The sequence below is a fragment of the Catharus ustulatus genome, unplaced genomic scaffold (assembly GCF_009819885.2).
Source record: "Catharus ustulatus isolate bCatUst1 unplaced genomic scaffold, bCatUst1.pri.v2 scaffold_105_arrow_ctg1, whole genome shotgun sequence".
NCBI classification, from domain to species: Eukaryota; Metazoa; Chordata; class Aves; order Passeriformes; family Turdidae; genus Catharus; species Catharus ustulatus.
Genome location: NW_024879452.1, coordinates 1 through 27,919, shown reverse-complemented (window position 1 = coordinate 27,919; position 27,919 = coordinate 1). Strand labels below are relative to the sequence as shown.

Here is a 27,919-nt window from a genome sequence, read left to right as displayed (position 1 = left end):
AAAAAATCCCAAAAAAATTCCCCAAAAAAATTCCCAAAAAATCCCAAAAAAATCTCAAAAAATCCACAAAAAAATCCACAAAAAACCCAAATAAATCCCGAAAAAATCCCAAAAAATCCCCAAAAAATCCCAAAAAATCCAACAAAATTCCAAAAAAATCCTCAAAAAAACCCAAAAAAATTCCCAATAAAATTTTAAAAAAATCAAAAAAATCCCCAAAAAAATCCCAAAAAAATCTAAAAAAATAAAAAAAAATCCAAAAAAATTTTTAAAATCCCAAAAAATCCCAAAAAGTCCCCAAAAAAATCCCCAAAAAATACCAAAAAAATCCCAAAAAAATACCAAAAAAATCCCCAAAAAATCCCAAAAAAATCCCCAAAAAAAATCCCAAAAAACCCAAAAAAATCCAAAAAAATCCAAAAAAAATCACCGAAAAATCACAAAAAAAATCAGATTATTCTCTATTTTTAGCACAATTTATTGAATTTTAACCGGATTTTTTTTGCTACAGATTTTTTTGGTTTTCTCTCGATATTTTTGGGGTCACACGAAGCTGAGGTGGCTCTCGGGGGGGACCCCAAACTCCGATTTGTGCTGCTCAAAAAGCTCCTCCAGGCGCTCGCGGTAGCGGCGGTGCCAGAGCTGGATCTGATCCGGGGAGGGGTTCGGGATCTGAGGCAGCTCCAGGGGAGCCCCCACTGCAGGAAAAAACAGAAAAAATATTTAAAATATTGCTAAAAACAACCCCAAAAAATCCCATTAAAATCCCTCAAAAAATGGAATTTTTAGCAATTTTTTTCTGATTTTTTAAAGATTTTTTCTGAATTTTTTACAGATTTTTTCCTGATTTTTTTGTGGTTTTTAAAGGAATTTTTTTCTGAATTTTTGAGATTTTTTCCTGAATTTTTACGGATTTTTTCTGAATTTTTTGTGGTTCTTTTCTGATTTTTTGAGATTTTTTTCTGCACTATTTTGGATTTTTTAAGGATTTTTTTCTGAATTTTTTTAGATTTTTTCTGAATTTTTGGGATTTTTTCTGATTTTTTCTTATTTTTTCTGAATTTTTGGAGATTTTTAAATGATTTTTTCTGAATATTTTCAGATTTTTTTCTGAATTTTTAAGATTTTTTTTTTTCTCAGTTTTTAAGGATTTTTTTCTGAATTTTTGAGACTTTTTTCTGACTTTTTAAGAATATTTTTCTGAATTTTTAAAGATTTTTTCTGATTTTTTTTCTGAATATTTTCAGATTTTTTTTCTGAATTTTTAAGATTTTTTTCCTCAATTTTTAAGGATTTTTAAATGATTTTAAAAGGATTTTTTTCTGGATTTTTTCTGAATTTTTTGAGATTTTTTTCTGAATTTTTTTAGATTTTTTTTCCCGAATTTTGTCTAAATTTTTAAGATTGTTTTCCTGAATTTTGTCTGAATTTTTCAAATTTTTTTCTCAATTGTTTCTGAATTATTGAGATTTTTGTTTCCTTTTCCAATTTCTTTCCTTTCCCCCCAATTTTGTTTTATTTTTCTCACATTTTATTTCATTTTCCCCCCAAATTTTCACTGATTTTTCCCCAATTTTTTTAATTTTTCCCCCATTTTTTTTTTCATTTTTTCCCCCCAATTTTCCCCCATTTTCCCCAATTTTTAAAAATTTTTTCCCCCAACTTTTTTCCTTTTTTCCCTCAAATTTTTCCCGATTTTTCCTCAATTTTTTTTGTTTTCCCCCATTTTATTTCTATTTTCCCTCCAATTTTTTTGCTTTTTTTCCCCATTTTTTTCCGATTTTTCCCCCAATTTTTCTCCAATTTTCCTCAATTTTTTTCCATTTTTTCCCCAATTTTTTCCCATTTTTCCCCCAATTTTTTCCCTATTTTTCCCTAAAATTTTTCACAATTTTCCCAAATTTTTTTTGTTTTTTCCCCCAATATTTTTTTTATTTTTCCCCCATTTTATTTCCATTTTTCCCCCATTTCTTTCAATTTTTTCCCCAATTTTTCTCCGATTTTTTCCAAATTTTTTTCATTTTTCCACCAATTTTTTTTCATTTTTCCCCCAATTTTTCACCGATTTTCCCCAAATTTTTTTCAATTTTATTTCAATTTTTTCCTGATTTTTTTCCATTTTTCCCCAATTTTTTTCCATTTTTTCCCCAATTTTTTTCCATTTTTTCCCCAATTTTTTTCCATTTTTTCCCCAAATTTTTTCCAATTTTTTTTCAATTTTTCCCCCATTTTTTTTCATTTTTCGCCCAAATTTTCCCCGATTTTCGCCCAATTTTTTTTGTTTATCTCCCAATTTTTTCCCCCATATTCTAAATTATTTCCCCCTTACCCACGGTGTTGATTGGCCTCCTGAAAGGCAGCAATCCGAAGCTGTACTGGAAAACGCCCCGCGCGTGGAACAGGGGCAGAGCCACCCCCAGGATCCGCTGGAGCCGCCCCTGGAGGCGCCGCAGCCGCGAGCCCGGGGGGTTGGGAACCTGCAGGAACAGCTCGTTCTCCCCGAAGCTGAACACGGGAACCACGGGGGTTCTAGAAAATAAAAATCACAAAAAAAATTGGGATTTTTTTGGGATTTTTTTGGGATTTTTTTAGGATTTTTTTAGGATTTTTTTGGAATTTTTTTGGATTTTTTTTGGAATTTTTTTGGATTGTTTTTGGATTTTTTTAGGAATTTTTGGCGGATTTTTTCCTTAATTTTCAGAATTTTTAATGCAATTTTTTCCTTAATTTTTGGAGATTTTTTGGGATTTTTTTAGAATTTTTTGAGGATTTTTGGGGATTTTTTGGTGATTTTCTCGGATTTTTTTTGCATTTTGGGGGGATTTTTTTGGGGATTTTTTGGTATTTTTTGAGGATTTTTTGAGGATTTTTTTGTGATTTTGTTTGGAATTTTTTTCTTAATTTTTGGAGATTTTTTTAGGAATTTTTTTAGAATTTTTGGGGAATTTTGGGGGATTTTTTGGGATTTTTTGGGGAATTTTTGGGGGGATTTTTGGGGTTTTTTTGGTATTTTCTTGGAATTTTTTGGATTGTTTTTGGAATTTTTTTAGGAATTTTAAAAGATTTTTTTTCTTAATTATTGGAGATTTTTTGGGAATTTTTTGGGAATTTTTGGTGAATTTTTTCGGAATTATTTTTAAATTTTTTGGAATTTTTTTGGACTTTTGGGGGAAAATTTTGGGAGAATTTTTGAGATTTTTTTGGGGAATTGTTTTGGATTTTTTGGGGAATTTTTGGGGAATTTTGGGGGATTTTTTGGTGATTTTCTGGATTTTTTTTTGTAATTTTTTTCTTAATTTTGGGGAATTTTTTTTAAATTTTTTTCTTAATTTTCAGAAATATATTGGGATTTTTCTTTGATTTTTTGGGGAATTTTTTGTGATTTTTTTGTGATTTTTTTAGGAATATTTTTGGGATTTTCCTTTATTTTTAGGGAATTTTTTGGAAATTTTTTTCTTAATTTTCGGAGATTTCTTGGGAATTTTGGGGGAATTTTTTTGGATTTTTTGGGAATTTTTTGTGGAATTTTCCCAGCCCGGAGGGTTGGGAACCTGCAGGAACAGCTCGTTCTCCCCGAAGCTGAACACGGGAACAAGTGGGGTCCTGCAAAAAAAAAACCAAAAAAATATTTGGGAATTTTTTGGGATTTTTTTAGAATTTTTTTGGAATTTTTTTGGATTTTTTTTGGAATTTTTTTGATTTTTTTTGGAATTTTTTCGTGATTTTTTGTGATTTTTTCAGAATTTATTTGGAATTTTTGGGGGGCATTTTATTCTTAATTTTCCTGATTTTTTATTGAATTTTTTTCTTAATTTTCAGAGATTTTTTGGGATATTTTTGGAATTTTTTGAGGATTTTTTGGGATATTTTTCTCATTTTGGGGGGATTTTCTGGGGATTTTTTGGTATTTTTTGAGGATTTTTTGAGGATTTTTTTTGTGATTTTGTTTGGAATTTTTTTCTTAATTTTTGGAGATTTTTTGGGATTTGTAAAAAAATTTTTGAATTTTTTCTCAATTTTTGGGGAATTTTTTGCAATTTTGGGGGAATTTTTTTGGATTTTTTTGGAGATTTTTTGGGATTTTTTAGGGAATTTTTAGGGAATTTTGGAGGGAATTTTTGGGAATTTTTGGGGAATTCTCGGGGGTTTTTTGAGATTTTTTTGGGATTTTTCTGGACTTCTGGGGCAAAATTTTGGGAATTTTTTACGAATTTTTTTTTAATTTTGGGTTAATTTTTTGAGAACTTTTGACAATTTTTTGGGATTTTTTTGGTGATTTTTTGGAATTTTTTGGGGTTGTTTTGGTAATTTTCGGGGATATTTTTAGGAATTTTTTGAGATTTTTTGGGGGAATTTTTGGGATTTTTTGTGGAATTTTCCCAGCCCGGAGGGTTGGGAACCTGCAGGAACAGCTCGTTCTCCCCGAAGCTGAACACGGGAACAACGGGGGTCCTGCAAAATAAAAATCACAAAAAAATTTGGGATTTTTTTGGGATTTTTTTAGGATTTTTTTTGAATTTTTTTGGATTTTTTTTGGAATTTTTTGGAATTTTTTTGGAATTTTTTTGGATTTTTTTGAGATTTTTTTCATGATTTTTTGTGATTTTTTTTGAATTTTTGGGGATTTTTTTCTTAATTTTCCTGATTTTTTATGGAATTTTTTCCTTAATTTTTTGAGATTTTTTGGGATTTTTTTTAGAATTTTTTTGGCATTTTTGGTGATTTTTTCAGAATTATTTTTAAATTTTTTGGAATTTTTTTTGACTTTTGGGGGAAAATTTTGGGGGAATTCTTGAGATTTTTTGGGGAATTGTTTTGGATTTTTTGGGGAATTTTCGGGGAATTTTGGGGGATTTTTTGGGATTTTTCTGGATTTTTGGGGGAAATTTTTGGGATTTTTGGGGAATTTTTGGGGAATTTTTTGGGAAATTTTAAAAGAATTTTCTGGGAATTTTTTGGAATTTTTTTGGGATTTTTTTTCTTAATTTTCCTGATTTTTTATGGAATTTTTTTTCTTAATTTTCAGAGATTTTTTTGGGATTTTTTTGGAATTTTTTGAGGATTTTTGGGGATTTTTTTGTGATTTTCTGGGAATTTTTTTGCATTTTGGGGGGATTTTTTTTGGGATTTTTTGGGGGATTTTTAGGGATTTTTTGGGGATTTTTTTGAGGATTTTTTGGGATTGTTTTTGGATTTTTTTTCTTAATTTTTGGAGATTTTTTAGGAATTTTTTTAGAATTTTTGGGGAATTTTGGGGGATTTTTTGGGGAATTTTTGGGGGGATTTTTGGGGTTTTTTTGGTATTTTTTTGGAATTTTTTGGATTGTTTTTGGAATTTTTTTAGGAATTTTAAAAGAATTTTTTTCTTAATTATTGGAGAATTTTTGGGAATTTTTTGGGAATTTTTGGTGAATTTTTTGGCAATTTTTTGGGAATTTTTTGGCAATTTTTGGCAATTTTTAGGACCCCACTGTGAGACCCCCAGCCCAGGGGGTTGGGAACCTGCAGGAACAGCTCGTTCTCCCCGAAGCTGAACACGGGAACAAGTGGGGTTCTGCAAAATAAAAATTAAAAAATATTAGAGATTTTTTTTCTGGAATTTTTTGGGATTTTTTTGGGATTTTTTGGGATTTTTTGGGATTTTTTTGGAATTTTTTTTGAATTTTTTTGGATTTTTTGGAGATTTTTTTCAGGATTTTTTGGGATTTTTTTTGTCAATTTTCAGAATTTTAATGGCACTTTTTTCTTAATTTTTTGGAGATTTTTTGAGATTTTTTTAGAATTTTTTGGGAAATATTTTTAGAATTTTCGGTGATTTATTAGGAATTATTTTGAAATTTTTTGGAATTTTTAGGGAATTTTTTCAGATTTTTTGGGAAATTGTTTTGGAATTTTTGGGAAATTGTTTTGGATTTTTGGGGGAATTTTCGGGGAATTTTCGGGATTTTTTTTGGGTTTTTTTGGGATATTTTTTGGATTTTTCTGGACTTTTGGGGTAAAATTTTGGGAATTTCTTAGGAAATTTTTTGGAATTTTGGGTGAATTTTTTGAGAATTTTTGACGATTTTTTGGGAATTTTTTTTTCTTTTTTGGGATTTTTTTGGTAATTTTTTGGGGTTTTTTTGGTAATTTTTTGGGGGTTTTTTAAGATTTTTTTGAGATTTTTTTGGGATTTTTTGGGATTTTTTTGAGATTTTTGCGGGGAATTTTTGGGGAATTTTTTGTGGAATTTTCCCAGCCCGGAGGGTTGGGAACCTGCAGGAACAGCTCGTTCTCCCCGAAGCTGAACACGGGAACAAGTGGGGTTCTGCAAAATAAAAATTAAAATTTTTTTTAGGCATTTTTTGGGATTTTTTGGGGGATTTTTTTAGGATTTTTTGGGATTTTTTTGGAATTTTTTTAATGATTTTTTGTGATTTTTTCTGAATTTTTTTGGAATTTTTTGGGGATTTTTTCTTTAATTTTCAGAATTTTAAATGGAATTTTTTCCTTAATTTTTTGAGATTTTTAGGGATTTTTTTAGAATTTTTTGAGAATTTTTTGGAATTTTTTTTGAATTTTTGAAGGATTTTTTTTTTGATTTTTCAGGAATTTTTTTTTATTTTTGGGGGAATTTTTTTGGAATTTTTTGAAATTTTGGGGGATTTTTTTCTTAATTTTCACAGTTTTCTTGGGAATTTTTTTTTCCATTTTTGGGATTTTTTGAGCAATTCTTTTGGAAATTTTTTGGAAATTTTAAGAGATTTTTTGGGGAACTTTTTGGGAATTTTTTTTTATTTTTTGAAGAATTTTTTGGAATATTTTTCCTACTTCTTGGAGATTTGTTGGGAATTTCTTGGGAATTTTTTAAAATTTTTTGGGAATTTTTTTCTTAATTTTCCTGATTTTTTATGGAATTTTTTTCTTAATTTTCAGAGATTTTTTGGGATTTTTTTGGAATTTTTTAAAAAATTTTTTGGGATTTTTTCGTGATTTTTTAGGATTTTTTTCGCATTTGGGGAGGATTTTTTTGGGAATTTTTGGGGATTTTTTGGAATTTTTTGGGGATTTTTTTGGGATGTTTTGGGGATTTTTTGAGGATTTTTTTTGTGATTTTGTTTGGGAATTTTTATTCTGAATTTTCAGAGATTTTTTGGGGAATTTTTAGGGAATTTTTGGGGAATTTTGGGGGATTTTTTGGGATTTTTCGGGGAATTTTTGGGGGGATTTTTGGGGTTTTTTTGGTATTTTTTTGGAATTTTTTGGATTGTTTTTGGAATTTTTTTAAGAATGTTAAAAGATTTTTTTTCTTAATTATTGGAGATTTTTTGTGAATTTTTTGGGATTTTTTGGGGAATTTTTTTAGGATTTTTTGGAATTTTTTTGGAATTTTTTCGTGATTTTTTGTGATTTTTTCAGAATTTTTTTAGAATTTTTTTGGGATTTTTTTCTTAATTTTCCTGATTTTTTATGGATTTTTTTTCTTAATTTTTTGAGATTTTTTGGGGATTTTTTGGAATTTTTTGAGGATTTTTTGGGATTTTTTTTGGGATTTTTTGGGATTTTTTTTCTCATTTTGGGGGGATTTTCTGGGGATTTTTTGGTATTTTTTGAGGATTTTTTGAGGATTTTTTTTGTGATTTTGTTTGGAATTTTTTTCTTAATTTTTGGAGATTTTTTGGGATTTTTAAAAAAATTTTTGAATTTTTTCTCAATTTTTGGGGAATTTTTTGCAATTTTGGGGGAATTTTTTTGGATTTTTTTGGAGATTTTTTGGGATTTTTTAGGGAATTTTTAGGGAATTTTTGAGGGATTTTTTGGGAATTTTTGGGGAATTCTTGGGGGTTTTTTGAGATTTTTTTTGGATTTTTCTGGACTTTTGGGGTAAAATTTTGGGAATTTTTTAGGAAATTTTTTGGAATTTTGGGTGAATTTTTTGAAAATTTTTGACGATTTTTTGGGAATTTTTTTTATTTTTTGGGATTTTTTTGGTGATTTTTTGGAATTTTTTGGGATTTTTTTAAATTTTTTGGGGTTTTTTTAGGAATTTTGGGGGGATTTTTTAGTGATTTTTTGCTATTTTTTTGGATTTTTTTGGAATTTTTTTGGATTTTTTGGGGAATTTTTTAGGAATTTTGGGGGGATTTTTTCTCAATTTTCAGCATTTGTTATGGAATTTTTTCCTCAATTTTTTGAAATTTTTTGGGGATTTTTTTAGAATTTTTTGGGAATTTTTGAGGGTTTTGGGGGGATTTTTTTGGAATTTTGGGGAATTTTTTGGGATTTTTTTGGTGATTTTTTGTGGTTTTATGGGTAATTTTTGGGGAATTTTGGGGGTTTTTTTAAAAATTTGTTTCTTAATTTTTGGAGATTTTTTTGGAATTTTTGGGGGAATTTTATGGAATTTTCTTAGAATTTTTGGTTAATTTTTTGAGATTTTTCTGGAATTTGGGGGATTTTTGGGGCGATATTTTTAGAATTATTGGGGAATTTTCTGGGTTTTTTTCTGGAATTTTTTTCTCAATTTTTGGAGATTTTTTGGGGAATTTTTTTAGAATTTTTTGGGAACTTTGGGGGATTTTTGGGGAAATTTTTTGGAATTTTTGGGGAATTTTTTTAATTTTTGGGGGATTTTTTTCTTAATTTTCGGGGTTTTTTAAAAATTTTTTCTCAATTTTTGGGAGTTTTTGGTAATTTTTGGGGATTTTTTCTGGAAAATTTTCTCAATTTTTGGTGATTTTTTGGGGAATTTTTCTGAATTTTTTTGAATTTTTTTTTTCTTAATTTTGGGGAATATTTTGAGAATTTTTTTCAATTTTTGGAGTATATTTTAGGGATTTTTGGGGATTTTTTTTCTGGGATTTTTGGGGGGATTTTTTGTATTTCTTGGGAATTTTTGTGAATTTTTGGGGGAATATTTCAGGGAAGAGTTTTCGAATTTTTTTTGCGATTTTGGGGATTTTTGGGGATTTTTTTTAATTTTGGGGGGAATTTTGAGGGATTTTTTGTATTTTTTAGGATTTTTTCAGGATTTTGGGGGGATTTTTTTTATTTTTTGGAAATTTTTTGGTATTTTTCAGGTTTTTTTGAGAATTTTTTTCTTATTTTTTGAGCTATTTTGGGATTTTTTTTTTTTTTAATTTTTGGGGGAATTTTTTGTATTTCTTGGGATTTTTTTTCTGGGATATTTTTGGGAATTTTTTAGGATTTTTTGAGAATTTTTGGGAGATTTTGGGGGAATCTTTTAGCGAAGAGTTTTCGGATTTTTTTGCGAAATTTGGGCGATTTTTTCAGCGAATTTTTAAAATTTTTTTTCTATTTTTGGGAAATTAGGGGAGCATTTAAAACAAGTTTTTAAATAATTTTTTTATAATTATTTACAATTTTTTTGAGGAATTTTTTTGGCAACTTTTAGTGATTTTTTTGCGATTTTTTTTGCGCTTTCAGTCATTTTTTTGTGATTTTTTTTTTTAATTTTTGGGGGAATTTTTAACAAATTTTTTTTTAATTTTTGAGTATTTTGGAGGGATTTTTGGGAATTCTTTTGGAGATTTTTTTTGCGATTGTTTGTGATTTTTTTACGATTTTTTCACTATTTTTTTGCGATTTTTTTCGCGATTTTTTTCCGATTTTTTTTATTTTTTCAGGAAAATTTTGGGATATTTTTAGGACCCCAAAATGTCCCAAATTCCCCAAATTTCAGCCCAATCCTGACCAATCCCGTCCTGCTGAGCAGTTGCAGCCTGAGCGTCCCCTGGTTGCGCCTCCAGGGACTCGGGGGGTCCCCAAATCCCCCAAAATGACCCAAAATGACCCAAACTGGAGGGAAATCCTCAGTAGAATTTGAGGATTTTTGGGGAAATATTTTGGAAATTTTTTCAAAAATTTCTTGGAATTTTTTCAAAAATTGTTTGGATTTTTTTCAAAATTTTTTTGGAAATTTTTCAGAATTTTTAGGAATTTTTTGGGGAATTTTTCTGGATTTTTTGGGAGTTTTTTTCTTAATTTTGGGAAGTATTTTGGGAATTTTTTTTATTTTTTTGGGAATTTTAAAGGATTTATTTGGGATTTTTTTCTGGGATTTTTTGGGGATTTTTTATTATTTTTTGTGAATTTTTGGGAATTTTGGCGGGAATATTTTAGCGGAGAGTTTTTGAATTTTTTTGCGATTTTGGGCGATTTTTTCAATGAATTTTTAAATTTTTTTTTAAATTTTTTTGAGATTTTGGGTAATTTTTTAGAGAAGTTTTAAGATAATTTTTTGACAATTTTTGTGATCTTTGAGGAATTTTTTTGCCAATTTTTAGTGATTTTTTTGCGATTTTTTTTGCGATTTTTTGCGATTTTTTCGTGATTTTTTTGCGATTTTTTCACGATTTTTTTTGCAATTTTTTTTCAATTTTCAGGAATATTTTAGGATATTTTTAAGACCCCAAATCACCCAAATTTGAGGGCAATCCTGACAAATCCCGTCCTGTTGAGCAGCTGCAGCCTGAGCGCCCCCGGCTGCGCCTCCAGGGACTCGGGGGGTCCCCCCAGGGCGATCACGGCGACCTCGCCCCCCCCGGGCTGGGACAGCAAATACTCCAGGCTGGAGGGTTCTGAGGACACCAAACCTGGGGAAAAATAAAATTTAAAGGGTTAAAAATATCCTGAATTATGGGAAAATAAATGGGAAAAAAATCGGAATTTATTGGGGAAAAATATCTGGAATTATGGGGGAAAAATCGGAATTTTTCGGGGAAAAAATCCAAACAAAAGGGAATTTATGGGCAAAAAATTCACAATTTGTGGGGGAAAATATCTGGGATTATGGGAAAAATATCTGGAATTATGGGGGAAAAAATCAGAATTTATTGGAAAAAAATCAAAATAAAAAGGGAAAAAATCTGAATTTTGCCCATATAAGGCGCACTTCCGGGTTTGCAAATTTCCAAACTTTGCCCATATAAGGCGCACTTCCGGGGTTGGTAAATTTCGAACTTTGCCCATATAAGGTGCACTTCGAGGGTTGGCAAATTTCCCAAACTTTGCCCATATAAGGCGCACTTCCGGGGTTGGCAAATTCCCGAACTTTGCCCATATAAGGCGCAATTCCGGGGTTGGTAAATTCCCGAACTTTGCCCATATAAGGCGCACTTCGGGGTTGGTAAATTCCCGAACTTTGCCCATAAAAGGCGCACTTCCAGGGTTGGTAAATTTCCCAACTTTGCCCATATAAGGCGCACTTCCGGGTTGGCAAATTCCCGAACTTTGCCCATATAAGGCGCACTTCCAGGGTTGGTAAATTCCCAAACTTTGCCCATATAAGGCGCACTTCCTGGGTTGGTAAATTCCCGAACTTTGCCCATATAAGGCGCACTTCCGGGGTTGGTAAATTTCGAACTTTGCCCATATAAGGCGCACTTCCGGGATTGGCAAATTTCCAGAACTTTGTCCATATAAGGCGCACTTCCCGGATTGGCAAATTTCCGAACTTTGCCCATATAAGGCGCAATTCCGGGGTTGGTAAATTTCCGAACTGTGCCCATATAAGGTGCACCGGACTATAAGGCGCACTTCCAGGGATGGTAAATTTCCGGAACTTTGCCCATATAAGGCGCACCGGACTATAAGCCGCACTTCCGGGTTTGGGGGAAAATTTTAGTCAAAATGGTGCGCCTTACAGTCGTGAAATTAAGTTAAATATACAAATTTTTTTTTTTTCCCCTCACCTCCCGCCATGGCGTATTCCCGGAATAACGGGAGGCGGAACCAGCAGGGCAGGGTGAGCAGGTGCGGCCGCAGCCCCGGGGACAAATCCCCGAACCCGGTGGCCTCGGTGCAGAAATTCCCGAATGCCCCCGCGGCCAGGACGCCGTGAGGGTGGAAACCGAAAATGTAATTTCTGCCGGGGTCCAGCGGCGTCGTGCGGATCAGCTGCGAACGGAAAGATCAGGAAATTTTTTAGGATTTTTTTTTTTCAATTTTTTTTCGATTTTTTTCGATATTTTTCCGATTTTTTTTTCAATTTTTTTCGATTTTTTTCCGGATTTTTTTAGATTTTTTATTTCCGATTTTTTTCTCTTTTTTTTCCCATTCTTTTTTCCCCATTTTTACTTTGATTTATTTTCTGAATTTTTTCTGATTTTTTTCCATTTTTTTCCCATTTTTTTCCCGATTTTTTTTCACTTTTGCCCCAATTTTTAAAGATTTTTTCTAATTTTTCCCATTTTTTGGCTTTTTTTCGATTTTTAAATTTTTTTTTCCATTTTTTCCCAATTTTTTTTATTTTTCCCCATTTTTCCCATTTTTTTTTCCACTTTTTTATTTTTTTTTAATTTTCCCCCTATTTTTTCCCATTTTTCCCAACATTTTTTCGATTTTTTCCCAATTTTTTGTTCTTTTTCCCCCATATTTTCTATTTTTTGCCCGATTTTCCCCCCTTTATTTTTTTTCTCGTTTTTTTCAATTTTTTCCTTTTTTTCTATTTTTTCAATTTTTCCCCTATTATTTTTGCGATCTTTTTTCGTTGTTTTTATCTTTTTTTTCCTCTTTTCTCTTTTTTCCTACTATTTTTTCAATTTTTTCCCATTTTTTTCTCATTTTTTCACGATTTTTAAAAATTTTTCCCCATTTTAAAAATTTTTTCCAATTATTTTTTTATTTTTCCCATTTTTTTCAATTTTTTTCCATTTTTTTTTAGATTTTTTTCCGCATTTTTTTCGATTTTTAAAATTTTTTTTTCTATTTTTCCCCCATTTTTTTCCGATTTTTCCCCTTTTTTTCCCTATTTTTTCAAATCTTTTTTCCATTTTTTTTTTCCAACACCCCCAAAACTCCATTCAAGGACCCCAAAATCCCTTAAAATTCCCCCAGCCCCCCCCCAGGCTCACCGAGACGGGGAAATAATCCCGGAAGTGACGCCAGACGGGCCAGGCCCGCACCCAGGCGCAAGGGCGCCCCCCGCGGCGGGGAGTGTCCCGGTCCGCCAGCAGCCAGAGCCCGTAAAGGAGCGCGGGCAACCAGAGCGGGCCCCGCAGCGCCAGCACGAACAGAACCGTGCACAGTTGTCCTGCGGATCAAAAAACACGGGGAGTTATTTGGGGATTTTTTTGGATTTTTTGGGGATTTTTTGGGGAATTTTTTTAGGATTTTTTAGGATTTTTTTAGGATTTTTTAGAATTTTTTTGGAATTTTTGGGGATTTTTTGGGGAATTTTTTTAGGATTTTTTAGAATTTTTTTGGATTTTTTTGGGATTTTTTGGGGATTTTTTAGGAATTTTTGGGGATTTTTTGGGGATTTTTTGGGGATTTTTGGGGATTTTTTTAGGGATTTTTTGGGGATTTTTTGGGGATTTTTTAGGAATTTTTCGGGATTTTTTTGGGATTTTTTAGGGCTTTTTTTAAATTTTTTTTGGATTTTTTCAGGATCTTTTTAGGATTTTTTTGGAATTTTTTGTAGGATTTTTGAGGGATTTTTTTGGAATTTTTTAAAGATTTTTTGGAAATTATTTGGGATTTTTTTTAGAATTTTTTTAGAATTTTTGGAGTATTTTTTTCGGATTTTTTTCGGAATTTTTGAGAAATTTTCGGCATTTTTTGGGGATTTTTGGGGATTTTTAAGGGATTTTTTAGGGATTTTTGGGGGATTTTTGAGGAATTATTGGGGATATTTTTGGGATTTTTGGGGACTTTTTAGAGGATTTTTTGGAGAATTTTTTGGGATTTTTTTTAGTTTTTTTTATAATTTTTGGGGATTTTGAAGGAATTTTTTTAAAATTTTTATAGGAATTTTAAAGGAATTTTTTAGGAATTTTTTCAGATTTTTTTTTAATTTTTTGCGGAATATTTTCGCATTTTTTCAGAATTTTTTCGGAATTTTTTGAGAAATTTTTGGGAGTTTTGGGGCATTTTTTGGGTATTTTTGAGGAATTTTCTGGCATTTTTTAGAGGCTCCTTGAGAGGGGGAAGGGACACCGGAAGTGGGGCCAGAAGTGAGACCGGAAGTGAGACCGGAAGTGAGGTCGGAAGTGATCCTCACTTTGGGGATTTTTTAGAATTTTTTTTAGCAGGGGGGATTTTTTGGGGATTTTGGGGAGATTTTTGAGTAATATTTTGGGACTTTTTTTGGATTTTTTAGATTTTTTAGGGGGATTTTTGAGGGATTTTTGAGGACATTTTAGGGGATCTTTTAGGGAATTTTTTGGGATTTTTTGAGGTTTTTTAGAATTTTTTGGGATTTTTTAGGAATTTTTTCGGAATTTTTTTGGAATTTCTTCAGGTTTTTTTAATTTTTTGCGGATTTTTTTTTATTTTTCAGGATTTTTTTCGGAATTTTTTGAGAAATTTTTCGGCTTTTTTGGGGATTTTTTGGGATTTTTTAAATGAATTTTCTGGAATTTTTCAGAGGTTCCTCGAGAGGCGGAAGTGAGGCCGGAAGTGAGGCTGGAAATGAGGCTGGAAATGAGGCTGGAAATGAGGCCGGAAGTAAGACCGGAAGTGAACTTATTGGGAAATTTTTTCGGAATTTTTTTAGAATTTTTTGAGGAATTCTTTTACTATTCAGGATTTTGTTTCAGAATTTTTTGAGAAATTTTCGGGATGTTTTTTGAGGAATTTTTTGGAATTTCTCGGAGGCTCCTCGAGAGGCGGAAGCTACATTGGAAGTGACACCGGAAGTGAGGACAAAGCAAGGCCGAAAGTGAGACCGAAAGTGAGGCCGGAAGTGACGCCAGACGGGCCAGGCCCGCACCCAGGCGCAAGGGCGCCCCCCGCGGCGGGGAGTGTCCCGGTCCGCCAGCAGCCAGAGCCCGTAAAGGAGCGCGGGCAACCAGAGCGGGCCCCGCAGCGCCAGCGCCAACAGAGCCGGCACAGCTGCCCTGGGAGTCAGAGAACATGGGGAGTTTTATTGGGAATTTTTTGGATTTTTTTGGGATTTTTTTGGGATTTTTTGGGGATTTTTTTGGGATTTTTTAGGAATTTTTCGGGATTTTTTGGGGATTTTTTTGGGAATTTTTTTAGGATTTTTTAGAATTTTTTTTGATTTTTTAGAGATTTTTTGGGGATTTTTTAGGGATTTTTTTGGGGATTTTTTGGGGATTTTTTGGGGATTTTTTAGGAATTTTTCGGGATTTTTTTGGGATTTTTTAGGGATTTTTTTTGAATTTTTTTTATTTTTTTAGGATTTTTTTAGGATTTTTTTGGAATTTTTTGTAGGATTTTTGAGGGATTTTATTGGAATTTTTAAAGATTTTTTGGAAATTATTTGGGTTTTTTTTAGAATTTTTTTAGAATTTTTGGAGGATTTTTTTCGGATTTTTTTCGGAATTTTTGAGAAATTTTCGGCATTTTTTGGGGATTTTTGGGGATTTTTAAGGGATTTTTTTGGGATTTTTTTGGGATTTTTGAGGAATTATTTGGGATATTTTTTTATTTTTTGGGGACTTTTAAGAGGATTTTTTGGAGAATTTTTGGGGATTTTTTTTTTAGTTTTTTTTAGAATTTTTGGGGATTTTTTAAAAATTTTTTTGGGATTTTTTAGGGATTTTTTGGGGATTTTTGAGGAATTTTTGGGGATATTTTTGGGATTTTTGGGGACTTTTTAGAGGATTTTTTGGAGAATTTTTGGGGATTTTTTTTTTAATTTTTTTAGAATTTTTGGGGATTTTTTAGGAATTTTTTTGGGATATTTTAGGGATTTTTTGGGGATTTTTGAGGAATTTTTGGGGATTTTTTTTGGATTTTTGGGGACTTTTAAGAGGATTTTTTGGAGAATTTTTGGGGATTTTTTTGAGTTTTTCTTAGAATTTTTGGGGATTTTTAAAAAATTTTTTTGGGATTTTTTAGGGATTTTTTTGGGATTTTTGAGGAATTTTTTTGGATTTTTTGGGATTTTTTGGGGACTTTTTAGAGGATTTTTTGGAGAATTTTTTGGGATTTTTTTTAGGTTTTTTAGAATTTTTTAGGAATGTTTTAGTATTTTTCAAACTTTTTTCAGAATTTTTTTAGAATTTTTTGGGCAATTTTTTCTGATTTTTTTTGTAATATTTTGCCGAATTTTTTAGGATTTTTCAGAATTTTTTTCAGAATTTTTTGAGAAATTTTTGGGATTTTTTGGGGATTTTTTGGGATTTTTTGGATGAATTTTCTGGGATTTTTCAGAGGTTCCTCAAAAGGCGGAAGTGAGACCGGAAGTGAGGCCGGAAGTGAGGCCGACAGCGAGGTCGGAAGTGAGACCGGAAGTGATCCTCACTTAGGGGATTTTTTAGGATTTTTTTGGCTTTTTGGATGATTTTTTGGGCATTTTTTTGGGGATTTTTGGGGATATTTTAGGATATTTTTGGGGATTATTTTTTATTTTTGGGGGGATTTTATTGGGACATTTTGGGGTTTTTTTAGAATTTTTGGGGATTTTTTAGGAATTTTTCAGAATTTTTTCGGATTTTTTTGCAGAATTTTTTTTGATTTTTCAGAATTTTTTGGGGAATTTTTTGAGAAATTTTTGGGAGTTTTTGGGGGATTTTTTGGAGACTTTTTTGATGAATATTCTGGGATTTTTCGGAGGCTCCTCGAGAGGCGGAAGTGAGACCGGAAGTGAGACCGGAAGTGGTAAAATTTTTTTATTTTGGGGGGGGTATTTTTTGGGGGAATTTTTTAGGATTTTTTAAAATTTTTTTTTTGGGGGGGGATTTTTTTTTTTGGGGGGGGATTTTTTGGTAACTTTTTTGGGACTTTTTAGGGGACTTTTTAGGGAAGTATTTGGGATTTTTTTTTTGATTTTTTAAGAATTTTTAGGGATTTTTTTGAAATTTTTTTGAATTTTTTAGGAATTTTTAATGAAATTTTTCGGAATTTTTTTGAATTTTTGGCAGAATTCTTTTTGATTTTTCGTAATTTTTTTCAGAATTTTTTGAGAAATTTTTGGGATTTTTTGAGGATTTTTTGGGATTTTTTGGATGAATTTTCTGGGATTTTTCGGAGGCTCCTCGAGAGGCAGAAGCGAGACCGGAAGTGAGACCGGAAGTGAGACCGGAAGTGGGAAAATTTTTTTATTTTGGGGGGGATTTTTTGGGGGAATTTTTTTAGGATTTTTAAAAATTATTTTGGGGGGGGATTTTTTTTTGGGGGGGGGGTTTGGTAACTTTTTTGGGACTTTTTAGGGGATTTTTTAGGGAAGTATTTGGGATTTTTTTTTGATTTTTTATGAAGTTTTAGGGATTTTTTTGAAATTTTTTTGAATTTTTTAGGAATTTTTAAAGAATTTTTTCGGATTTTTTTTGTAATTTTTTGCAGAATTTTTTTTTATTTTTCAGAATTTTTTTCACAATTTTTTGAGAAATTTTTGGGAGTTTTTGGGTATTTTTGGGGATTTTTTTGAGGAATTTTCTGCCATTTTTTAAAGGCTCCTCGAGAGGCGGAAGCGACACCAGAAGTGAGACCGGAAGCGAGGTCGAAAGTGGGATGGGGGGGGAGATTTTGGGGGGATTTTTTTAGGGTTTTTTTTTTAGGATTTTTTAGAATTCTTTTTATTTTTGGAGGGATTTTTTGGGATTTTTTCAGGATTTTTTGGGGCTTTTTTAAAATTTTTTTTGTATTTTTTAGGGAATTTTTTGGGATTTTTTGAGGTTTTTTAGAATTTTTTTTTTTTAGAATTTTTCTGTAATTTTTTCGGAATTTTTTTGTAATTTTTTGCAAAATTTTTGGGGATTTTTCAGGATTTTTTTCATAATTTTTTGAGACTTTTTGGGAATTTTTTGTTATGTTTTGGGAATATTTTCAGGAATTTTCTGGGATTTTTGGAAGGCTCCTCGACAGGTGGAAGTAACACCGGAAGTGGGGCCGGAAATGAGACTGAAAGCGAGGTCGGAAGTGATACCGGAAGTGATCCTCACTTTTGGGATTTTTTAGAATTTTTTTGGCATTTTGGAGGATTTTTTTGGGGATTTTTGAGGATATTTTAGGGATTTTTTAATTTTATTTTATTTTATTTTTGGGGGGATTTTATTGGGACTTTTTGGGGGTTTTTTAGAAGTTTTGGGGTTCTTTTGGAATTTTTTCAGAATTTTTTTCGGATTTTTTCAGGATTAGTTTTATATTTTGCAGGATTTTTCTTGGAATTTTTTGAGAAATTTTCGGGAGTTTTTGGGCATTTTTTTGGGATTTTTTTAGGAATTTTCTGGGATTTTTTGAAGGTTCCTTAAGAGGCGGAAGGGACACCGGAAGTGAGACGGGAAGTGAGACCGGAAGTGAGGCCGGAAGTGAGGCCGGAAGTGAGGCCGGAAGTGATCCTCACTTTGGGGATTTTTTAGAATTTTTTTTTTTATTTTTGTGGGATTTTTTGGGGGATTTTGGGGGGATTTTTGAGGAATTTTTTGGAATTTTTGGGGTATTTTTTTAGATTTTTTTGGGGAGATTTTTGGAGGGATTTTTGAGGACTTTTTAGGAGATTTTTTAGGGAATTTTTAGGGATTTTTGGGGATTTTTTTAGAATTTTTGGGGATTTTTTAGGAATTTCTTCGGATTTTTTTTTTTGTAATTTTTTTGCTGAATTTTTTTTTTTATTATTCAGGATTTTTTTCGGAATTTTTTGAGAAATTTTTGGGAGGTTTTGGGCATTTTTTGGGTATTTTTTGAGGAATTTTCTGCCATTTTTTAAAGACCCCTCGAGAGGCGGAAGCGACACCGGAAGTGAGGCCGGAAGTGACACCGGAAGCGAGGCCGGAAGCGAGGCCGGAAGTGAGACCGGAAGTGAGGTCTGAAGCGCGGCCGGAAGTGAGACCGGAAGTGCGGCCGGAAGTGAGACCGGAAGTGAGGCCTGACGGGCCAGGCCCGCGCCCAGGCGCAATGGCGCCCCCAGCGGCGAAGATTTTTTTCTTTTAATTTTTTTAGGATTTTTTAGGACTTTTAAAAGAAATTTTTTCGGAGTTTTTGGGAATATTTTAGGGACTTTTTGAGGATGTTTTGGGGATTTGGAATTTTCTGGAATTTTTAGGGATTTTTTAGGCATCTTTTGGGATTTTGGGGGATTTTTTAGGAAATTTTGGGGATTTTTTAAAGAAATTTTTTGGGGTTTTTTTTGAGATTTTTTAAAGAATTTTTTTGGGATTTTTTTTATTTTTGGGGATTTTTTGGGGGAATTTTTTGCGATTTTTTGAGGGATTTTTGGGGTGACTTAGATTTTTGGGGGATTTTTTGGGAATTTTTTTGAAATTTTTTCGATTTTTTTTATCATTTTGGAGGTAGTTTTTGGGAATGTTTTTGAAATTCTTCAGGATTTTTTAATTTTTTGGGCAATTTTCGGTATTTTATGAGCTCGTTTTAGGAATTTTTAGGCATTTATTTTGGTTTTTTGGGACTTTTTGGGGTTTTTTAAGGATTTTTTAGGCATTTTGGGGGGAATTTTTTGAGAAATTTTTGGGATTTTGGGGGGATTGTAGGGGATTTTTGGGGGAAATTTTTTGGGATTTTTAAAGGATTTTTTAGGGTTGGTTTTAGACATTTTTGGGATTTTTTGAGAATTTTTGGGGGTTTTTTTTAGATTTTTTGTGATTTTTTTGAGAATTTTTGAGGGGATTTTTGGGAATTTTTTTTTTTTTAATGGGAAACCTCAACCTTGCCCTAAAAAATTTGGGATAAAAAGGGGGGGAACAAATGGGATGGGGGGATTTTGGGGACCCCTCCCCCAAACCCCCCAAATCCCCCCAAAAATCCCCAAATTCCCCAAAAATTCCCCTAAAATCGCCCAAAAATCCCCAAAAAATTCACAAAAAATCCACAAAAAAAAAAATCGTAAAAAATATCCCCAAAAAATAAAAAAATCCCCCCAAAAATCCCAAAAAATCCCCTAAAAATCAGCAAAAAAATCCCAAAAAATAAAAAAAAAATCCCAAAAAATCAGCAAAAAATCTGCAAAAAATGCCAAAAAAATCCCAAAAAATCAGCAAAAAATCCAAAAAAATCCCAAAAAAATCCCAAAAAATCCAAAAAATTCCTCAAAAAAAATCCAAAAAATTTCCCAAAAGATCAAAAAAACTTCCCAAACTACCCCACATTTAATTTTTAATTTTTTTTTGGATTCTCACCGAGCAGCAGGAAGGAACAAACCCAAAATCCACCCAAAAAATCCTCCAAATAATCCCCAAAATTCCCACAATTTCGCAACAAATCCCAAAAAAATCCCCCCAAAAAATCCCCAAAAAATCCCAAAAAAATCTCCAAAAAATCCCAAAAAATCCCAAAAAAATCCCAAAAAATCCCAAAAAAATCCCAAAATCCCCCCCAAAAAATCAGCAAAAAATCTCCAAAAAAATAAAAAAAACACCCAAAAAAATTCACAAAAAATCCCCCAAAAATCCCCAAAAAAATCCCAAAAAAATCCCCAAAAAAATCCCCAAAAAATCCCCCAAAAAATCCCCAAAAAACCCCAAAAAAATCCCAAAAAAATCCCCAAAAAAATTCCCCAAACCCCCCAAATTTTATTTTTAATTTTTTTTGGGTTCTCACCGAGCAGCAGGAAGGAACAAACCCAAAATCCACCCAAAAAATCCTCCAAAAAACCCCAAAAAATCCAAAAAAATCCCCAAAAATCCCCAAAAAATCCTCAAAAAAAAATCCCCAAAAAATTCCAAATAATCCCCAAAAAATTCGCAAAAAATCCCAAAATTCCCCCCAAAAATCGTAAAAAACTCCTCAAAAAATCCCAAAAAATCCTCAAAAAATTTCTCCAAAAATCAAAAAAAAATCCCCAAAAAACCCCCAAAAAATCCCAAAAATATCCCAAAAAAATCCCAAAAAATCCCCTACACCCCCCAAATTTAATTTTTAATTTTTTTTTGGATTCTCACCGAGCAGCAGGAAGGAGCAGACCCAAAATCCACCCAAAAAATCCCCAAAAAATCCCAAAAAATTCGCAAAAAATCCCAAAAATCCCCCAAAAATCCGCAAAAAAATCCCAAAAAATCCCCAAAAAAACCCAAAAAAATCCCCCCCAAAAAAACCCCAAAAATGCCAAAATTCCCCCAAAAAATCCTTAAAAAATCCCCCAAAAAATCCCAAAAAATCTCTAAGAAATCCAAAAAAAAATCCCCAAAAAACCCCAAAAAATCCCAAAAAATCCCCTACACCCCCCAAATTTAATTTTTAATTTTTTTTTTAGATTCTCACCGAGCAGCAGGAAGGAGCAGACCCAAAATCCACCCAAAAAATCAGCAAAAAATCCCCAAAAAATCCAAAAAAATCCCAAAAAAATCCCCAAAAATCCCCAAAAATCCTCAAAAAATCCCCAAAAAATCCCCAAAAAATCAGCAAAAAATCCCAAAAAAATCAGCAAAAAATCCTCAAAAAATCCCAAAAAATCCTCAAAAAATTTCTCCAAAAATCCCAAAAAAATCCCCAAAAAACCCCCAAAAAATCCCCAAAAAATCGTAAAAAATCCCCAAAAAATCCCAAAAAAATCCCCAAAAAATCCCCAAAAAAATCCCAAAAAATCCCCTACACCCCCCAAATTTAATTTTTAATTTTTTTTAGGTTCTCACCGAGCAGCAGGAAGGAGCAGACCCACTGCAGCACGGCCAGGGTCTGCAGGCGGCGCCGCAGGGGGAGGCGCAGGGGGGCGAAACGAGGCAGCGGCATTTTGGGGAGGGGGCTTGGGGGGTCCTGGAATGATTTGGGGGGGGTCTTGAAATGATTTGGGGGGTCCTGAAGGGGTTTAGGGGGGGATTTGGGGGGTCTTGAGGGGGTTTAAGGGAAATTTGGGGGGTCCTGGGGGAATTTAAAGGGAATTTAGGGGGATTTGGGGGGGGTTTCAGGGGGATTTGGGGGGTCCTGAAGGAGTTTAGGGGGGATTTGGGGGGATTTTAGGGGGGATTTGGGGGGTCCTGAGATGATTTAGGGGGGATTTGGGGAAATTTTGGGGATTTTGAGGGGGATTTGGGGGGTCCTGAGAGGGTTTAGGGGGGATTTGGAGGTGATTTGGGGAGGGTTTGGGAGTCTTGAGGGGGTTTTAGGGGGATTTGGGGAAATTTGGGGGGTCCTGAAATGATTTGGGGAGGATTTGGGGGGAATTTGGGGGGGTTTAGGGGGTCTTGAGGGGGGTTAGGGGGGGATTTGGGGGGTCCTGAGATGATTTGAGGGGGGTCCTGAAATGATTTGGGGGGGATTTGGGGGGGTTTAGGGGGTCCTGAGGGGGGTTAGGGGGGATTTGGGGGGGTTTTGAGGGGATTTAGGGGAAATTTGGGGAGGATTTGAGGGGGTTTGGGGAGGTTTTGGGGGCTCTTGAGATGATTTAGGGGGGATTTGGGGGGATTTTATGGCAATTTGGGGAGGTTTAGGGGAGATTTGGGGGGTCCTGAGTGGGTTAAGGGGGGTCCTGAAATGATTTGGGGGGGATTTGGGGGGTCCTGAAGGGATTTTGGGGGGATTTTGGGGGGTCCCGAGCAGGTTTTGGGGGGGATTTGGGGGGTCCTGGGGCTGTTTAAGGGGATTTTTGGGGGGATTTAGAGGGGTTTAGGGGGGATTTGGGGGCGGTTTTGGGGATTTTGAGGGGGATTTGGGGGGGTTTTGGGGGGGTTTAAGGGAAATTTGGGGGGGATTTGGGGGGTCTTGAGAGGGTTTGGGGGGGATTTGGGGGGGATTTGGGGGTCTTGAGGGGAAATTTGGGGGAAATTTGGGGAAATTTGGGGGGTCCTGGGGGGGTTTAAGGAAAATTTCGGGGAAATTTGAGGAGGATTTGGGGGGTTTGGGGGGATTTGGGGGTTACTGGGAGCACTGGGAGGTTACTGGGAGCACTGGGATTGCACTGGGAGGTTACTGGGAGCACTGGGAGGTTACTGGGAGCACTGGGGGGTTACTGGGAGCACTGGGAGGTTACTGGGTGCACTGGGGCGTTACTGGGAGCACTGGGAGAGGTTACTGGGAGCACTGGGAGGTTACTGGGAGCACTGGGAGAGGTCACTGGGAGCACTGGGAGGTTACTGGGAGCACTGGGAGAGGTTACTGGGAGCACTGGGGGGGGTTACTGGGAGCACTGGGGGGTTACTGGGAGCACTGGGAGGTTACTGGGAGCACTGGGAGAGGTTACTGGGAGCACTGGGGGGTTACTGGGAGCACTGGGAGAGAAGGGTGAGACTTACTGGGATACTGGGAGCCACTGGTTTGAACTGGGAGGGCTCGGGGAGTGGGGAAGGGGTTACTGGGAGGCACTGGGATGAACTGGGAGGGGTTACTGGGAGCCACTGGTTTGAACTGGGGCGGCCCCTCCCCATCCCAGGGGGATTTTGGGGATTGTGCAAAAAGGGGGGAAAGGGAACTGGGATAAACTGGGAGGGACTGGGAGGGAACTGGGAGGGACTGGGAGGGACTGGGAGGGGCTGGGAGGGGACTGGGAGGGACTGGGATAAACTGGGAGGGACTGGGAGGGAACTGGTTTGAACTGGGATGAACTGGGATGAACTGGTTTGAACTGGGAGCTCACTGGTTTGAACTGGTTTGAACTGGTTTGAACTGGGATGCACTGGGAGCTCACTAGTTTGAACTGGGAGGTCACTGGTAGGAACTGGTATGAACTGGTTTGAACTGGTTTGAACTGGGACGGTCTCAGGGATGTCCCCAGGGGGGCCCTGTCCCCATTTCGGGGTCTGGGGACATCCTGGGGGGCCACTGGGATGAACTGGTTTGAACTGGGATGTGACTGGTTTGAACTGGTTTGAACTGGGGGGATACTGGGAGGGACTGGGATGGAACTGGGACATCCAGGGGGGTCTCGGGGATGTCCCCAAGGTGCTCAAGTGACACTCAGGGATGTCCCCAAGGCCACCTCCGGGTGTCCCCGTGTCCCCACAGTGTCCCCGTGTCCCCCATTTCCCACAATGGTTTCTCCCAAGGATCCCCCCATTTTCTCTCAGTGGTTTCCCCCATTACCCCCAAGGATTCCCCCATTTCCCACAATGGTTTCCCCCAAGGATTCCCCCATTTCCCCACAATGGTTTCCCCCATTTCCCCACAATGGTTCCCCCCAAGGATTCCCCCATTCCCCACAATGGTTTCCCCCATTTCCCCACAATGGTTCCCCCCAAGGTTCCCCCCATTTTCCCTCAATGATCTCCTCAACTCCCCCCCTCAATGGCCACCCCCATTCCCCCCATCCTCCCCAACGATTCCCCCACTCCCTCCAATTGTCCCCCTCAATGTCCCCTCACTGTCCCCCTCAATGTCCCCTCACTGTCCCCTCGCTGTCCCCCCCAAATCCCCCCCATTTTCCCCAATGGTTCCCCCCAATGGTCTCCCCCACTCTGTAACCGCGCCCCCCGCCCGCGCATGCGCAGTGCCCGCCAGGCCCCGCCTCCCTTTCCCGCCTCTCCGCAGGTCCTGGCAGCTTTATAGCAACCCCCACCCACCGCCACGTCCCACACCTTCAAAAAACCCATTTTCACCTTCACGCCGCACCGACATATCGCGACAATATTACCGCCGCCATCTCCAGCCGATTTGGCAGCGATTCATTTTTACACAAAACCGGCATTTTAACACAAAAGCGGCGCCGTCCAGGACCTGCAGCGGCACAAGGCGGGGCCCCAAGATGGCGGCGGCGCTGAGGGGCCGCGCCAAGATGGCGGCGGCGGCAGAGGCCTGCGGAACGGCCGGGGCTCCCCGCGACTCCTCCACCCCTTTTTTGGGGCTCCCCCCGGCTTCGGGGGGCTCGGGGCGGAGCGCAGAGATGGCGGAGGAGAAGAAGCTGAAGCTGAGCCACACGCTGCTGCCCGCCGAGTCCATGAAGGTGATGGCGGAGGCCATGGGGGTGGCGGGGGTCCCTGAGGAGACGTGCCAGCTGCTGGCGGAGGAGGCGAGCTACCGCCTCAAGGAGGTGGCGCAGGTGAGGGGGACCCCAAAATTTGTGGAGTACAGGAGATGAGAATTGTGAGGGGACCCCAAAATTTGGGGGGATGGGAGAGGGAGGACCCCAAAATTTGGGGGGTACAGGAGGTGAAAATTGTGAGGGGACCCCAAATTTAGAGGTTGGAGATTGTGAGGGGACCGCAAAATTTGGGGGTACAAGAGGTGAAAATTGTGAGTAGACCCCAAAATTTGTAGGTGGGAGGGGGGAAATTGTGAGGGGACCCCAAAATTTGGGGGTACAGGAGGTGGAAAATGCAAAAATTGTGAGGGGACCCCAAATTTGGAGGTGGGAAATTGTGAGGGGACCGCAAAATTTGGGGGTACAGGAGGTGAAAATTGTGAGGGGACCCCAAAATTTGGAGGTGGGAGGCGGGAAATTGTGAGGGGACCCCAAAATTTGGGGGGTAAAGGAGGTGGGAAAAGCAAAAAATTGTGAGGGGACCCCAAAATTTGGAGGTGGGAAAGGGGAAAATTGTGAGGGGGACCCCAAAATTTGGGGGTACAGGAGGTGGAAAAGGCAAAAATTGTGAGGGGACCCCAAAATTTAGAGGTTGGAAATCGTGAGGGGACTCCAAAATTTGGGGGGTAAAGGAGGTGAAAATTGTGAGGGAACCCCAAAATTTGGAGGTGGGAAAGGGGAAAATTGTGAGGGGGACCCCAAAATTTGGGGGTACAGGAGGTGAAAAAGGCAAAAATTGTGAGGGGACCCCAAAATTTGGGGGTACAAGAGGTGAAAATTGTGAGGGGACCCCAAAATTTGGGGGTACAGGAGGTGGAAAATGCAAAAATTGTGAGGGGACCCCAAATTTAGAGGTTGGAAATTGTGAGGGGACCCCAAAATTTGGAGGTGGGAGGGGGAAAATTGTGAGGGGACCCCAAAATTTGGGGGTACAGGAGGTGGAAAAGGCAAAAATTGTGAGGGGACCCCAAAATTTGAGGGGTACAGGAGGTGGAAAAGGGGAAATTGTGAGGGGACCCCAAATTTAGAGGTTGGAAATTGTGAGGGGACCCCAAAATTTGGGGGTACAGGAGGTGAAAATTGTGAGGGGACCCCAAAATTTGGAGGTGGGAGGGGAAAATTGTGAGGGGACCCCAAAATTTGGGGGTACAGGAGGTGAAAAAGCCAAAAATTGTGAGGGGACCCCAAAATTTGGGGGGTGCAGGAGATGGTAATTGTGAGGGGACCCCAAAATTTGGGGGTACAGGAGGTGGAAAAGGCAAAAATTGTGAGGGGACCCCAAATTTAGAGGTTGGAAATCGTGAGGGGACCCCAAAATTTGGGGGGTAAAGGAGGTGGGAAAAGCCAAAAATTGTGAGGGGACCCCAAAATTTGGGGGGTACAGGGGGTGAAAAAGGGGAAAATTGTGAGGGGACCCCAAATTTAGAGGTTGGAATTTGTGAGGGGACCCCAAATTTGGGGGTACAGGAGGTGAAAATTGTGAGGGAACTCCAAATTTAGAGGTTGGAAGTTGTGAGGGGACCTCAAATTTTGAGGTTGGAACCCCCTTAAAACTCAAATTTTTCCCCCAAAAAAATTTTTCCCTCATACACAGCCTTAAAATTCCTCCCTCAAATTCTGTTTTTTTCTTTATTTTGCTTTTCTGGGCCCTTTTTTGTCCCCAAAAATCTCTTTTTTTTGCCCTTAATTATTCCCAGAATTTCACTTTTTCTCCCCAAGTTTCATTTCCTCCCAATTTTATCCTTCCCCCACCGATTTTCCTGACTTAAAATAATTTTTTCTTATTTTTTTCCATTTTTTTCTCCCCTAAACTCAATTTTTCCCTCAAACCAACTCCAATCCTTTCTTAAATTTATTTTTTTTCCCACCAAATCCCTTCTCAAATCCCGTTTTTTAAATTCAAAATTTTTCTGAACCTCCTTTTTGCCCCCCAAAATCCATTTTTTACACCAAAAATCCCTTTTTCCCTCCTAAATCCCACCCCAAAATCGCATTTTTTATTCCCAAAAATCCCATTTTTTCACTCAAAAAATCCCCATTTTCTCCCCAAAAAATTCCCTTTTTTCCCTTTCCTCCAAATTTTCCCAAAATCTCATTTTTTTACCCCCCAAAAATCCCATTTTTCCCCCCACAAAAATCTCATTTTCCCCCCAAAAAATCCAATTTTTCCCCTGGAAAAAAATCCCATTTTTTTCCCCAAAAAATCCCTTTTTTTCCTTCAAAATCCATTTTCCCCCCCAAATTTTCCCAAATTCTAATTTTTTACCCCCATAAAAATCCCTTTTTAACCAAAAAAATACACTTTTTTCTCCAAAAAAATCCATTTTTCCCCAAAAAATTCAATTTCCCCCCCAAAAATCCCATTTTTTTCCCCAAAAAATCCCATTCCCCCCCCAAATTTTCCCCAAATCCCATTTTTTACCTCCAAAAAAATCCAATTTTCCCCCCCCAAAATCCCATTTTTAATCCAAAAAAATCCCATTTTTCCCCCCAAAAATCCAATTTTTTCCCCAAAAAATCCCTTTTTTTCCCCAAAAATCCATTTTTCCCACCAAATTTTCCCAAAATCTCTTTTTTTTGGCCCCAAAAGGACGCCCTGAAGTTCATGCACATGGGCAAGAGGCGGAAGCTCACGACCGGGGACGTGGATCTGGCTCTGAAACTGAAAAATGTGGAGGTAAAATTGAACCAAAATGGGGAAAAATTGACCCAAAAATTCACAGGAATGCAAAATTTGGGGAAAATCCCTAAAATCCAGGAAAAGGCAGAAAAAAAATGGGGAAAAATGGGGGAAATTCAAGCAAAATTGGGAAAAAAATCAAAATTTTAAAAATTAAAAAATTGAAGGGAAATTGACCAAAATTGAGGGAGACATTTCAAAATTTTTAAAATTAAAAAAATGAAGGAAAATTGGCCAAAATTGAGGGAAATTCACCCAAAATGGAGAAAAAATTTCATAAAATTTAGGAAAAAAATGGAAGAAAAACTCCCCAGATTTAGGAAAAAAAAATTTAGGAAATTGAAGGAAAATTGCTCAAAATTGAGAGAAATTCACCCAAAATGGAGGAGAAAAATTTAAGAAAATTTGGGAAATTTAGGGGAAAAAAT

General features: G+C 36.2%; 2 protein-coding genes across 2 annotated transcripts; one reads left to right on the top strand and one right to left on the bottom strand.

The window, feature by feature from the left end:
* Positions 1 to 534: 534 nt before the first annotated feature.
* On the bottom strand, positions 535 to 21,591 carry LOC117011296 (2-acylglycerol O-acyltransferase 2-B-like). The gene is made up of 6 exons (XM_033086665.1): positions 21,495 to 21,591; positions 12,855 to 13,033; positions 11,694 to 11,898; positions 10,421 to 10,595; positions 2,330 to 2,529; positions 535 to 698 (listed from the first exon to the last, which is right to left on the bottom strand). The coding sequence occupies exons 1-6, from the start codon at positions 21,589 to 21,591 to the stop codon at positions 544 to 546; spliced, it is 1,011 nt and encodes a 336-aa protein (XP_032942556.1). The 3' UTR covers positions 535 to 543.
* A 2,929-nt stretch (positions 21,592 to 24,520) lies between these two features.
* Positions 24,521 to 27,488, top strand: LOC117011293 (transcription initiation factor TFIID subunit 6-like; the record flags this gene model as incomplete). Its single annotated transcript, XM_033086662.1, has 2 exons — positions 24,521 to 24,829; positions 27,402 to 27,488. Coding segments are annotated over exons 1-2 (381 nt in total), but the record flags the coding sequence as incomplete, so codon positions are not given.
* Positions 27,489 to 27,919: the final 431 nt, after the last annotated feature.

What these genes read in the sequence shown, in the direction of transcription:
- LOC117011296 (XM_033086665.1), bottom strand. Translation starts at nt 21,591, where the DNA reads ATGCCGCTGCCTCGTTTCGCCCCCCTGCGCCTCCCCCTGCGGCGCCGC. An exon ending in GGGATTATTTCCCCGTCTCG is followed by an intron (nt 11,899 to 12,854) that starts GTGAGCCTGGGG and finishes TTCCGTTCGCAG; the next exon opens with CTGATCCGCACGACGCCGCT. An exon ending in GAGGCCAATCAACACCGTGG is followed by an intron (nt 699 to 2,329) that starts GTAAGGGGGAAA and finishes TTTTTCCTGCAG; the next exon opens with TGGGGGCTCCCCTGGAGCTG.